Genomic DNA, 15,048 nt, shown 5'->3' with positions numbered 1-15,048 from the left:
ATTGGGGTAACATGATCCATGTTTCCATTTTATTTATCCAATGTTTTGGTTCTAAACAACGTATATTAACAGAACTGTATAACCTTATCCTCACAGCTCTTAAAAAACATTGTCAATTGCTAAAAACTCATTTGAAAATATTGGACAATGCGAACAATATTCATCTTACTCCTACCTACTATACACATAATGTCATTGTTGTTTATAGCTCAAGTGAAAAAATGGAAGTAGATTCAGGAATTCAAACCTTGGAGACCTCACTTGATCAAGATATTTTACCTAAGGTGGGTAAGCCTTATGCTCGCTGTCGGGTAATAACATGGGTGTAAACCTCATGCTCACTGTCAAGTTGTACCATGGTTGCATGGGGATACATCTTATGCTCACTGTTGGGTCATTAATTTGGCAAATGCAATATACTTTGTTTGTACAGACACCGAACTGCAGGGTAAAAACTAGGGTGTTAAAACACGATGTCACTACTGTTTTAAAAGTTGAAAACATATGATGTCACCTTTATTCAATAATTGTGTTTAAATGTCACCTCTTGTATCTTCACATCTGTGTGCTGAAGTGAAGTAGTACTAATTACTATAATCTAGCATAACTCCCCTATTGTTACACAAAAATTACCTATAGCCAGCTACATGATGGATGTTCTACTGTTAAACCTTTTTAATTGTGGTTAAATCAACTTAAATGCCACCTCTTGTATTTCTACTGTTTCATCTGTGCGCTGGGGTTAAGTAATACGGATTACTAGGACCTAGTATAGCACCCATAACATTACACCTATGACCTAAGGACCTCTTCGACTCTTGTTCCCTAGTGTAGCATACCACCCATAATCCCACAATAAGTACCTATAGCTACTCTAACGTAGCATAGCACCCCTATGGTTTCATACATAACCTAACATAGCACTCTTTACCCCAGGCACACTCCTCATGTCACGTATATAATATATCCACAGTGGTGTAGCCAGAAAAAAAGGTGGTTTTAATCTAAAAATTTTCAATTTTTTTTTTTTTTGATTTTTTGGTTTATAAGGGGGGGTTGCGACCCCTTAACCCCCCCTGGCTGGGCCACTGCATATATATTATATACAACATAAGCATCTTTATTCCAGACATTGCGATCTAATACATCTGATTCAACTACACCTGATGTTACAACTTATTTATCTCGTATTCTATTCGTTGTGTTTGACCGCCAAGTTCCTATGGAGGATGACTCAGCTATTTTCCCAAGAACGCAAGTCATTGTTGCTACCTCAAATTTACACTTTGAAAATAAAGGTTTGTAAGTTTTATTCTTTTCCTATTTTTTAAATAGTGTATTAATATTTCTATAATAATATATATATGTTATATTTTTAGTTGTTTACAAATGTTTTAAATAATTTTTCTAATAAATTATGTTTAGCATTGAGCAATTTTAGAATATTAAATTTTTATAACAATTTGTAAAATTTTTTTATATTTTATTTTCATAACACTATTTTTTAAAGTTGATTGCTGCGACGTGATTGGTCAAGCCATCATGGAGGTTCTATGGAGCATGAAAGGCAAAAAGTTTGTTCAATTTTTATTTTAAATATTGAATAAAATGGCGTAGAATCTTCCCTCTATATTAGCAACATACTCTGGAACTGTGTGCGACACAAAACTTTTTTGAAGTTCTCTTTTTTTAATTTTCCTCAACACTTGCTGAAAACTTTTATTAGTTGTCTAAATGGTCAGTCATACATTAAAAAAATAAATTACCCACAAAGTTATCTGTGTTATAACGACTGTCGTTGCCTGCCACGCGAGGATAAATAAGTTACATACCGCATACGTGGTAACTCGTAAGTGGTCATTAAGTGTTTACAACATGTGCTAAAATCTTAACCCGGTGGTAACTAATAGGTTGTCCAAATTTTCAGACAAAAATAAATACCCAAAAAGTAACATATATGGTAACTGGTAAGCATTCACAAGGTGTATGAAACAGAACACCCGTGTTGTAACGACTGTCGTTGCCTGCCTCGCTAAGACAATAAGTCAGATTCATTTATGTCTTTATTCACAGAGTGGAAAACACGAAAACAGAGGAAGAACAAATCAAGTATTTGTATTCTGTTTATTCACAATCTGTTGCTGAGGAAAAGGATTGGGTGAGTGATCAATGATTTGATTAATTAACTCATTAATTAAGTAAATAATTAACATTAAAACTAATCAGATCTTCTAACAATTGTTTTATTAATGCACTAAAGACTGACGTTTCATCTGCCATTTGGCGAGACATTGTCATGGTTTGCTGTTAAGTTTCTTGTGGACTAGTAGATACGGGTTCAAGGCTTGACGCTGCTATCATTGTGGGTGTATGTGTCCTTGTACAAAACACTTAATGGCAAACTTAAATGATATCTTGCTGAATTACAGAGAATGTTTAGCTGCTATAATTTCAATGCAAAATCTAATTAAGTAACATCTGACTAAAAATAAAAAAGTTCTGTTTTGACAAAAATCATGAATGAGTAAATGAAATTTATTTCGTCTCTTCGGTCACGATAACAAAGAACAAGAGAGTTGACAAAAAGCGAAAAGACGGGTAGTAACGGTAAAACAACAGTTGTTAAGACACGCTTATTGATAAAAAAAAGAAGTAATGTTTTGAGTAAAATGCATTACCGTTACACCCTACAGGCGATCTTACATAGAGTTATACTAATACCTAAACCTCCAAAATTCTTGTTTAAAAAAACAATCCTCAATCCCACACAGAACACAAGCATTAGACCAGAGCAATGGTTATTCAACGAGATTCGAACCCAAGTCTTCTCATACATGGGATTGCTTCTACAGAATGCTTTTGCTGATGAGGGGTGAGTAATAGTAGACCTCGAAATTCACGATGGCATTTGGCAAACGCCATGATTAAAAATACCTTAAATTAGAAAATGAATCAAACAAAGTAAGATTGCAATAACTTTCTCTTAAGCAATGTAAATGTAATAAATTTGTAATAAAAATCTGACTCTTATCTGGTGCTTATAGAGTTATAAACTTTTTGTGTAAATAAGTACAGTCAGGATCTGGGACTACTTAAATGTAACGGACAAAAATCAAGTCCAACCAATTGAAGATACAATTTTAGTTTCTTACGTTTTCTTTGCTCCAGAATTTATTGAATATTTATTTATTATTGTCATTAATGACATCATAATGGTTATTATTATGATATTAATTCATGCATGACGTTACAGATCAATGGAATATTTTGCTGCTTTTGTTAAATTCATGTTGAATCATAAAGACCCATTTCCATTTGTGTATGACTTCATAAGAAGTATTGTTAAAGACGAAGAGTTAATAAATACGGTGAGAATTTTGGTCAAATACAACTTGGATTATATACTGTTAAAATTAGTGCAACCAATTCAAGGTTTATGGCCTATGGGTTGTATAAATTACCAGCCACACGTTTTAAAAAACATAAAAAAAGTTATTCACATGCCAAGTTACATATGTGGTAACTCATAGGCGCGCAAGAGGTGTATAAAACACCTTTGTAAACTAACTGTCAATAATACTGAAGTGTCGGTCAAATGCAACTTAAATTATATAAACACCTGTGAAAAGTGGTGCAACCTATTCAAGGTTATTGTTTTGTTGACACTTTTAAAGTGTTGGTCAAATACAACTTGAAATGGTGCAACTCAAATACCGAAATGTTGGGCTTTTAAACTCACAAAATAAAGACTTTCATACTACTTACACACACCTAGCAGCAACAACAAAGACTCTATACAAATAAAGTCTAATTTGTTCGTACAATTTGTTCCTAAGGTATCAACATCAATACTAAGTGAGCTTCGTGAAGTTGCAAAACGTACGTCACTCGCTGATGATGCTTGTGCACAACCATTGAGGGTAGGTAGCTTGGTTATGGAGCATGAGATGTCTGTATACACCATGTGTGTCTGGTGTATATGGAAACACCCATGTTATAACTCGACAGTGAGCATAAGGTGTATGAATACACCATGTGTGCCTGGTGTATAAGAAGACATCCATGTTATAACTCAACAGTGAGCATGAGGTGTATGAATACACCATGTATGTCTGGTGTATAAGAAGACACCCATGTTATAACTTGATAGTGAACATGAGGTGTATGAATACACCACGTGTGTCTGGTGTATAAAAAGACACCCATGTTATAACTCGACAGTGAGCATGATGTACCAAACATTATAACAGGTTTTATCCGAGCTTTGTCAAATGGTGAGTGAAAAAAGCTCAAAGTCCCGACCCATATGTAACGCATTGGCGGGTATGGATACGTTTCTACCAAGTGAGAGAAGCAGTGGAAATGCAATCCAAAGCAATTCATATCTTGGTCCTTTCCTCAGCTTGTCTGTGATGCCTGATGATGATGTAAGTGTGGTCTTTGTTACAATAACAAGGTGGTATGTGATGTAATAGTGGTGGTGGTTTATGTTTGTAAAATAATTTTTTCTCTAAGGGTGAGGTCTTTAATGAGGGCACACCTGAGACCTAGGATGTAGGTCTATTATCCCAACACCCAGGGTGCTACCATTTAGACCCCACTGTGGCAGTTTATAGACACTCAATAATAGAGATTCTGTTCTATAAACTGAGGTCTTTAATGAGGGCACACCTGAGACCTAGGATGTAGGTCTATTACCCCATAACCCAGGGTGCTACCATCTAGACCCCATTGTGGCAGTTTATAGACACTCAATAATAGAGATTCTGTTCTATAAACTGAGGTCTTTAATGAGGGCACACCTGAGACCTAGGATGTAGGTCTATTACCCCATAACCCAGGGTGCTACCATCTAGACCCCATTGAGGCAGTTTATAGACACTCAATAATAGAGACTCTGAGATGTCGGTCTATTACCCTAGTTTATCCCTTGTATATATAATTCTATTATATTTGAACCTAATTATTTCATGGTTATACCAATGTTGTTCCAGGCCAAAGTACGGCAACGTTATTTATCCGATCCCAAAGTGTCATCAGACAGTCTACAATTTCTTCGAGAGACTTTGCAATATCAACTTCTACATTCTAGAGTAAGCTTCCATAAATATAAATTTGTGTGTGGAATAATGGAATGCATGTTTAAATATCTGGTTTTATATTATAAAGATGAGGTCCTATGGCGAGACACATCAGAGGATATGGGATTTATCCCACAGTTGGCCTATTACCACTACAAAAAGCTCCAGCTTAGTTACCTTATCATTACCCCAACATTATATATGCACATTCTATTCTATATAGGTAAGGTCCTACAGTGAGGCACGCCATGGGACCTGAGACTTAGGCCAGAGTTGGCCTATTACCACTACAAAAAGCTCCAGCTTAGTTACCTTATCATTACCTCAACATTGTATATACACATTTTATATGGTTAAGGTCCTATAGTGAGGCACGTCATGGGATCTGGGATTTTAGCCAGAGTTGGCCCATTACCCCAAGATTGTACATACACATTCTATCTTATATGGGTGTGGTCCTACAGTGCCTCAACATTGTACATACACATTCTATTCCATACAGCCCTGGTTACTTTATACATCAACCTTTATATTTTATTACAGGATGAATTATTTACATCCATATACAACATGTTGCTTAACGTTTCATCGAGGGAAAAAGTTCTGCAATATTTTGGACAAGTTTTGAAAGCAAATGAAAAATGGTCTCATATTCAGGTAAGTTGTTTTTGTTGTTTATTTCGTTGCTATTTCTTATATTTGTGTTGTTTTTATTGTTTTTTTTGTATAGTTATTTTTTATGTTGTTACTAATTTCTTGTAATTTTTGACAACGCTAAAAACTATGGACTCCGGTTTTTTGTTTAATAATATGCACTTTTGATTTTTTCCAGGTTTGGTTAGATTCTTGTACAATCTCTTTATTATGATATATGTTTTTTGTTTTACTAAATACTAAATTTATTTGATAAAAATCTTTTATTGATAAAATTTCGTTTACTGTTACCAATTTTTATTCCCTTGAGTTTCCTATATTTTATCACGTTCGTTTTATTTGTGGTTTTTGTTACAGACAGATGAAAAGGCGACTTCCACTCTCGGTTTTATGATGAATATATTAAGCGTGTTGCAGAAACTCTGCATTAAAGTTAAAGTGGATAAGGTGGGTGTTTATATTTATATGTTTCACAAACTGTATAGAATTACTTTTCTATTGTATATGGGTTAGCCTCAAAAGCGGGCGTTGTGGGATCTAAAACCTAAATTTAAGCCATAATTGGCTCATTAGCCTGGCATCGAAGCTAGACACTTGAGCTAAAAGTTAGCTATGTTTTATGGTTTCATAAACGTTATGATATTACATTTTAATTCTATATGGGTGAGGTCATGCAGTGAGACCTACTATTGGATCTTGGATTTAATAGTTGACTCGTTATCCCAATACCCAGGCTGCTGCAACCATTAGGTGACCACTGATGAGACCTGCTACATTTGTTATAGGACCTCACCCATATGGATAGTAATATGCATATACAATGTTGGGGTAATGGGCCAACCTGGTCTAAATCTCAGGTTCCATTGTATGAGACCTGCTACATATGCTACACTATAGGACCTCACCCATATGGATAGAATATGCATATACAATGTTGGGGTAATGGGCCAACCTGGTCTAATCTCAGGTTCCATTGTATGAGACCTGCTACATATGCTACACTATAGGACCTCACCCATATGGATAGAATATGCATATACAATGTTGGGGTAATGGGCCAACCTGGTCTAATCTCAGGTTCCATTGTATGAGACCTGCTACATATGCTACACTATAGGACCTCACCCATATGGATAGAATATGCATATACAATGTTGGGGTGATGGGCCAACTCTGGTCTAAATCCCAGGTCCCCATGGTATGTCTCACTATAGGACCTCACCCATATAGAATAGAATATGCATATACAATGTTGGGGTAATGGGCCAACCTGGTCTAAATCTTAGTTTCCTATGTATGCCACTATAGGACTTCACCCATTGCCATTCATAATCACCTAACAAACCTCAATTATCATTATAATTGCATTAACTCTATATTACCAGGTTGACCCCCTTTATATTTTCTACGATACGAGTAAAGTTGACGTAAGTCAAGAAACTCGTTTAAAATCAACGCAAGAGGAAGCCAAACAATGGAAGGAAAACAATCAAGGTCTGTGATGTCATAAATGTATATTATGTTTTCGTAATCAATTGAATGTTAGACTAGATTTTAAAAAATACTTGGCCTATGACAATGTATGTAATGTCATAAATGTATATTGTTTATTAAAATTAAAAAAAATACAATAGACTATAAATCATACAGCGTGGCATGCCATAGAACCTGCCGTTTAGGCATGGTTTGGCCCATTGCCCCAGCATCCTAGTGTAACAAATTTAGTGACCACTGAGCTGGAGCAATTTTCGTAGAGTGTCTTTCCCAATTAGTATAAGTAATAAATCTTGTAATATAAAAAACAGCACTAAATTATTTGTTTAAGAAATACATTGTGTAGATTTCATGCATCTTATACAGGTTTTGTTAATTTGAAAATCATTTATGTAGATTCCATGCATCTTATATTACTTATTTGAACTGTGTTTGCAGGTTCTTGGAACCAAAATGACCCGAAGTTTTTGACCGAAATCTTCTTTCTCACAATGCAAGCCCACCATCTTTCAATCCTTCCTTCTGTGAGGTTGTTTCTGAGGAAGTTACGAGCTATTCATGAGTTGCAAGCGTAAGTTGGGTGGTGAAACCAAAGGCTAACGTAACTTAGCTTTGTTCAAATAGAATCAAAGTGAAACACAAACTTATAATATAATAGAGTCTAACAACAAAACTAAGAGTAATAAGATATAAACTACCATCTAGACCCCACAGTGAGGTACACATGAGACCTGGGATGTAGGTTTATTACCCCAACATCCAGGGTGCTACCATCTAGATGTACTTTGTGTAACACTAACTGTGATTATATTACAGTTTAGTTCAAGAACTTGAAGCCTCCAAACCCAAATGGATGGGAACTCCACAAGAAACTAGAACAAGTCTTATCTTAAAGAAATATAAACAACAATTGAATGTAAGTACCTAATTTATATTCTATATGAGTGAAATTCGAGGGCAAGGCATGTCTTGGGGCCAGAGTTTCTATTCTAAATCGGTAAGGTCCTATAGGGCCCGGGCTTTGGCCTATTAACAAAAGTCTACAAATGGTTTAGTAATTTTTTAATTTTTCTGCCAAATTTTTTAACTTACATTTTAAAAAATTTCGTTTTACTTTTACTAAAAAAATATTTCTTTATAGAAACAACTTTATATTTCTAGAACTTTCTCTGTCATCGGACTTGTTTTAACATTGGTGTTATTGACGACAATTTGCTGAGTCGGTGTTTGGAATATTACTCAGCGTTTGTGAAATACCTTTTCTACATTATATTTCCGCAAGGAGAGTAAGTTGATGTTGGATATTATTAAGTGTCCAGTATTTAAGAAGATTAGTCGTTAATAATTATCACAAATAAATCTTTTGTGCTGTTTACTATTTTAATTCTAAACAATGGCTAAAAATTTTAGAAAAATTGAAAAACTGGTTGCATGCAAAAAGTTTGCTCTGCTATAGAACTTGTGATGAATTCCGCGAATCTGACCCTGATTTCGTGCTCATTTAGTTGATTCAATTTGAATAAGAGACTGACGATGCCATTTGGGCGAAATATGTATTTTTTTTTAAATGATTGTTTGAACTTGATTTTTGTCTGTTACGTTTTTGTAGTTTTAGTAGCTTCTTTGTTTACTAATAAACAGGACGAGAAAATGCCGTTAAAAGGTGTCTTATCTTCCCCCACACCACTGTACAATTGATTGGATTTTTGTCTGTTACGTTTCATAGCACCATATCCTTCTATTTATAAACTAACCCCCAGCTATCTTCCATACAGACCCTGCCTCCCCCTCCCAAACATACAACCTGATATATTTTCAGTATTACCTGAGTTTTACATTCAAGACATCGCTGACTTTCTTCTCTTCGTTATTCAGTCAGTATTTTTTTATATTTTTTTTTTCATTTTTTTTTTTTAGCTTCTATTTTTTCATAATTTTGAATATTTCTTATAAAATCGACATAATTTTGATTTATTTGCAATGATTTGACAGCTGGCCAAAAGATTTAAAAATGTTTCTGTTAATTTTTTATTTCATCATTTTACCCAGTCTGTTGTTTAAATGGTATTTCTATGTTTCCAGATACGCTCCATCGATTTTAGATGACCAGCCAACAAAGGACTTGTCATTATTCTTGATAATATTTATTTGCACGCCACATTATTTTAACAACCCTTACCTTGTTGCAAAGCTAGTAGAGGTACAACGATGGTGTTTCTATTTTGCTATAAATACATTATAGCTAATATTGTTGTAGAAGCTCATACGTTACGGGTTCAAGGCTCGTTGCTGGCACCATTTTGGGTTGTTGTGTCATTAAACAAGACACTTAACTTTGTCGAAGGCAACCTTTATTAAAAATTATTTGTTGTTTGTTTAAAAACTCAATTAAAATAGTGCCTGAAGGTCATTTTCGGACTTTTAACAGTAATTACTGTATTTACTTTAACCAGGTACCTTAACCCTACTACCTCTATCCTCTATAACCCCAATACATCCCAGGTGCTATTCATACGCAGTATGTAAAGTTGTATATACACTATAATATATAAAGTAGCCTAAAACCTGTCACCTTATACCTTATAACCCTAATACACCACAGGTGCTATTTGTAGTAAGTCCAACCATACAACCCCGAACACAAGCTTTATATGAAAGCATTGAAAGCAATCCACTTGCTGTTCAATTCCTTGCTCCATCACTTATGAAGTTTTACACAGGTTAGCTTTTGTTACTATGTTTGCTACATAAGTTTCATATATATGAACATATATGGCCCATCTGAAGTTATAATATACTTTTAGACTTATAAAATAACTGGCAGCAACAAATACAAATGTATATGAATATGATTTTGTAAAGTAAATAAAAAAATCTTATATATAGATTTATATATACATAAACTTCACAAAATCGTATACAACATTTATTGTTTTTAGTTGCACAATGGGTATGATAGTTTGCTGTGAAACTAGTTAACAATAATACGTGTTGTGTCCATTAAAAAGTGTTGATGTATACAGTTATATATATATATTATATCAGGTGATTGTAAACACTTTAATTTTCCCACATTTTATGCCATCCTCATAGATTAACTTATTTTAATACTCCAGTTTATTGACATCACAATGTTCTTTATTACATCACAGATATCGAGAGCACGGGTTCGAGCAACGAGTTTTACGACAAGTTTAGCATCAGATATCATATTTCTATTATTTTCAAAGGACTTTGGAACAACCCGCAATATCAGGACAGCATAGCGGAAGAATTAAGGTGAGAAGTACATGTGTGTTTTCTAATCTTGTTCATCTTTTTATTGGTATTGAATGTAACTTATTGTGCAACATTCGTTCTGTTTGATACAACCCACCACTGTGCCATAGAAATAATATAACAAAAAGGGTTCTACTTATCTAAGTTTTGTTTTTCTTATCTAGTTCTTTACTTACTAAAGCATTTTATACCCGTATAAAATAGAATTTTAACTGTTTAGTTTCCACTATTTTTAAGTTGTGCTCTCCTCAATCATGCTTCTTCATGTTTTGCCCCAGTGGTCTGGCCTTTTTCTTTTTGTATCCTCTTGTGTTTGACATTGTGTTCATTCATTATTAACATGCAGTTATACTGTGAGGATATGTTAATGCAACTAAGTACAGACTTCATTTTTTGGTTTGAATAAGAGACTAATGATGTCATTTAGGAAAAAAAATATATGTCTATTTTATTATACAATTGGTTGGACTGATTTTTGTCTGTTACGTTTTCATGCTTACAAACTTTACAATTACAACCCACAAAAATTGCCACAGGTCAGGCAACGAGTTCGTTCGTTTCGTAAACATGTTGATCAACGATACTACTTTCCTATTGGACGAGAGCTTGGACTCTCTGAAGCGGATCCATGAAACGCAGGAGTTGATGAGAGATGAGAAAGAATGGAATAAACTTAACCAGGTTTGTATATGTGTTTGTGTGTATATTTGCGGATATGTTTGTGTGTGTGGCGGGGGGTATGGGTGCGTGTGTGTGTGGTAATTCATTTCTATTCAATATAACTGAGGTCCTACAGTGTAGCAGGCCATTGGACATCAACCATTTAAATAAACTTACTTTGGTTTGTACATGTGTGTTTGGTAATTAATGGTTACAAGCAAAAAGCCGGCATTTGAATCTAACAAATTAAATACCATATCATGCTGTATCATCTCTCATCCATATGTTTTTACCAGAAAACCTCTAATATAAGTTTGATTGACAGGAGATGCGAGCAAGTAAAGAGCGACAACTCCAGCAAGATGAAAGACAATGCAAGTCCTATCTCACTCTCACTAATGAAACATTGAATATGTTGCACTACTTGACTAAACTGGTGCAGAAGCCATTCCTTCGACCAGTAAGTTGAGTGTAATAATGTTTTCAATAGTGCAATGGGGTAAATCTGGCCTAAATCCCAGGCCCCATGGCGTGCCTCACTGTAGGACCTCACCTATATAGAATAGAGTGTGCATATACAATATTGGGGTAATGAGCCAACTCTGGCCTATATCTCAGGTCCCATGGCATGCCTTACTGTAGAACCTCACCCATATATGGTAGAATGTGCATATACAATGTTGGGGTAATGAGCCAACTCTGGCCTAAATCCCAGGCCCCATGGCATGCCTCACTGTTTGACCTCGTCCTCACCCATATAGAATAGAGTGTGCATATACAATATTGGGGTAATGAGCCAACTCTGGCCTAAACCTCAGGTTCCATGGCCTCACTGTAGTGCACATGAAATATAGGGGTAACATATGTTTTATCACCCCAGTTTTTGGCCTAAAACAACTTTTACTCTGCTGTTAAATATACAAACTTTTGTAAAAGCTGCTTTTGTGTAAGAAAGTTTTGCAAAAAGGCAGTAAATAAATATAACTTCAAATATTTTGGCGTGGCAGGGTAACAATAGTTGTTATAACACTGTTGTTCTGTAAAACTAATTATTATTTATTATATCAATCCTCACAGGAACTAGCAGATAGATTGGCAGCCATGTTGAATTTCAACCTCCTCCAACTTTGTGGCCCAAAGTGTAACAATTTAAAAGTAAAGCAACCTGAGAAATATGGGTTCGAACCAAAGAAATTAGTTGAACAGTTGACCGACCTTTATTTGCACTTGGATTGCCCAGAGTTTGTTTCATGTCTTGCTAATGATGAGGTAACTATTACTTTATATTACTTTGGAATATAAAAAACAGCTTATTGTGTAATTTAATTAAAGTTGTATAAATTGTATATGGCAGCTTCTAGCCATGTTTTGTATTTGACCCACAATTAGTATTTTTGACAGCTAGTTTTACAAAGTGTCAACATAACAAAAACCTTAAATTTGCACCATTTTTCACAAGTGTTTATATAAGTTAAGCTGTATTTGACCGACACTTTATTATTTTTGACAGCTAGTTTTACAAAGTTTCAACAAAACAATAACCTTAAATTTGCACCATTTTTCACAGGTGTTTATATAAGTTAAGTTGTATTTGACCGACACTTTTACCATTAAGTATCTTGTCCAAAAGTTTAGCCCACTACTATCATATTCTCCCACTATATTCACGCCAATTCATGCTCCATAGAGATCATACAGCAAGGAATTATATGAGACAGCTGTATTGAGAATGGAAAAATCTGGGATCAAAACGCTGATGGATATCGAACACTTTAAAGACCTTGCAATGAGGGTGGAAACTTGTAAAGTAAAGTTGAACAAAACTGAGGTCGATTACGGGGAGATACCAGATGAATTTAAAGGTGAAATTATTTTTATATATTTATTATATTAATACCGTGTGACTCGGTGGTTAGATGCTTGTATGATAACTGGGTCTGATGCTTGAAACTACGACTAATAGGCAAATGTGGCCGTGTGCAACTTTATATTATGCTATGTTACGATATTAGACTGTGGTCCGGCACTTGCATTTTAACCAAAGGATAGCTGGTTTAATATTTGATACTAATAGCAGCTTGTGTCATTGGGCAAGACATTTCTCCAACCCAGTAGCCACTAAAGTTGTAGCAGTCTGGGTGTCGGGGTAATGTGCCAACTCTGGCCTAATCCCCAAGTTCCATGGCATGCCTAGCCATAGGACCTACCCATATAGAATAGAATGTGCATATATAATGTTTGGATAGTGGGCCAACTCTGGTCTAAATCCCAGGTTCCATTGCATGCCCCACTGTAGGACCGCACCCATATAGAATAGAATACGCATATACATTGTTGGGGTAATGGGCCAACTCTGGCCTAAATTCCAGGTTTCATTGCATGCCCCACTGTAGGACCTCACCCATATACAATAGAATGTGCATATACAATGTTGGGGTAATGGGCCATATATCTCACATTTAAGACCTTACCCATGAGGAATAAACAGTACTTAACATGTCAGCATTTTTAGTTACAGGAATATAATACTGTATTCCAACTTTATACATATATCCCACAGACCCATTAATGGACACCTTAATGCGAGACCCCGTCCTTCTGCCTACCAGTGGTACAATAATGGATCGTAGCATCATCTTACGACATCTACTTAATTCATCAACCGATCCATTTAATCGGCAAGAACTCAAGGAGGATATGTTAAAACCAGGTACGGGGTGGGTGTGTCAAAGTCAGCATATTGCAAGGTTTTTGGGGGAGAAATGGAATTTCTTGGGGTTTTGGATTCGGAGGAAAGGCATACTTTTTGTTTGTTCCTTGCTATAGGACTTCTCCTGTTTAGATTGAATGGCACTGTTTATTTCTGCAAAACGATAATAGCTATACATCCTCAAAAATAATCACCTACGAAGTTAAATATGTGGTAACTCGTAAGCACACACGAGGTGTATAAAACAGAACACAAGTGTTCTAACGACTGTCGTTGCCTCACTGCGCAAGGGTAGAAGTTTATTCATTTAGGTTTTGATCACATGCTTTTATTTACAGAGATCGGCTTGAAGCAAAGAATTGATAATTGGATCAAACAGAAAGACCCTCAAATTAAATTTTAACCTAAACATTTTCTTTTGTAAATTTTATTTTATTTCTGTGTATGTAAACGAGATAATTTAAATAAAATTTTCCGCCCCGGAAACAGCTTGAAATAAGTTTGGTTGCCGTAGTTATAAGATTTTTATGGAAAGGCGGTAAAAATTTAAACCAAGGCGAGAAAACGTGGTTGAAATGAAAGGTTTAAATGAGTGACGTTTCAAAATAACACATATTAGAGAATGGGAGTAATAAGCGTTAACACGTGCGTTCTAAGCCTATATGGGATAGTTTATGATTACTGCTCACCAGAGTCCGTATAAATATAAGGACTGCTCACGTGTAACTGAATATTGGCATAAGAATATAAGTGCAGTCGTTTAAGACCCTATGAGCAAAGTCCGTACATAAATAAATATATATACGAAATCTGCGTATGGGTTATAAAATAGCATAAAAGCCGAAGGGAAAACTTTGAATGCAATAAAAATGGAAATTGATTATGGAGAGATAATAGGTAAGATTATAATTTTAGTGATGACCAGGATTCTTCACTTGTACCAAGTTAGTATTGCTATATTGGTACATAGTACCAAAGAAGTATGTAACTTAAATTCTAAGTATAAAGATTATACACAAAAACAGACACGCCCCAATGGCAGCAGGCATACTTTATTTGCAATATGAACGCCTGGTCTAAGGTGCTAGACTATAGTAACACCTAATATATTAACACTTAAAGCACACACAACCACAATGACAAAGTGTATAACTTCTAGTTACGATGTTA

General features: G+C 35.1%; 1 protein-coding gene across 2 annotated transcripts in view; it reads left to right on the top strand.

Moving 5' to 3' along the window:
• The window catches only part of LOC100176662 (ubiquitin conjugation factor E4 B), a 27,813-nt gene extending 13,439 nt beyond the window's left edge, over positions 1–14,374 (top strand). The window contains exons 1-25 of one of the 2 annotated variants that reach the window (XM_018812429.2): positions 184–284; positions 1,130–1,298; positions 1,511–1,574; positions 2,074–2,158; positions 2,772–2,872; positions 3,254–3,368; positions 3,837–3,920; positions 4,251–4,427; positions 4,995–5,093; positions 5,625–5,738; positions 6,093–6,182; positions 7,121–7,229; positions 7,668–7,800; positions 8,046–8,145; positions 8,391–8,515; positions 9,005–9,103; positions 9,312–9,429; positions 9,832–9,949; positions 10,382–10,508; positions 11,045–11,189; positions 11,494–11,628; positions 12,246–12,437; positions 12,856–13,030; positions 13,729–13,878; positions 14,217–14,369. In XM_018812429.2, the coding sequence (XP_018667974.1) occupies positions 222–284; positions 1,130–1,298; positions 1,511–1,574; positions 2,074–2,158; positions 2,772–2,872; positions 3,254–3,368; positions 3,837–3,920; positions 4,251–4,427; positions 4,995–5,093; positions 5,625–5,738; positions 6,093–6,182; positions 7,121–7,229; positions 7,668–7,800; positions 8,046–8,145; positions 8,391–8,515; positions 9,005–9,103; positions 9,312–9,429; positions 9,832–9,949; positions 10,382–10,508; positions 11,045–11,189; positions 11,494–11,628; positions 12,246–12,437; positions 12,856–13,030; positions 13,729–13,878; positions 14,217–14,281 (2,952 nt within the window). In that variant the 5' untranslated portion in view covers positions 184–221 and the 3' untranslated portion in view covers positions 14,282–14,369. Of the gene's footprint in view, positions 1–183; positions 285–1,129; positions 1,299–1,510; positions 1,575–2,073; positions 2,159–2,771; positions 2,873–3,253; positions 3,369–3,836; positions 3,921–4,250; positions 4,428–4,994; positions 5,094–5,624; positions 5,739–6,092; positions 6,183–7,120; positions 7,230–7,667; positions 7,801–8,045; positions 8,146–8,390; positions 8,516–9,004; positions 9,104–9,311; positions 9,430–9,831; positions 9,950–10,381; positions 10,509–11,044; positions 11,190–11,493; positions 11,629–12,245; positions 12,438–12,855; positions 13,031–13,728; positions 13,879–14,216 lie in introns of those variants that run through there. The other variant, XM_009860734.2, reaches the window with a different exon arrangement.
• Positions 14,375–15,048: the final 674 nt, after the last annotated feature.

This window comes from Ciona intestinalis, chromosome 7 (genome assembly GCF_000224145.3).
Source record: "Ciona intestinalis chromosome 7, KH, whole genome shotgun sequence".
Lineage (NCBI taxonomy): Eukaryota > Metazoa > Chordata > Ascidiacea > Phlebobranchia > Cionidae > Ciona > Ciona intestinalis.
Note: the sequence above shows the minus strand (reverse complement) of the source record. Positions and strands in the feature narration are given on the sequence as shown.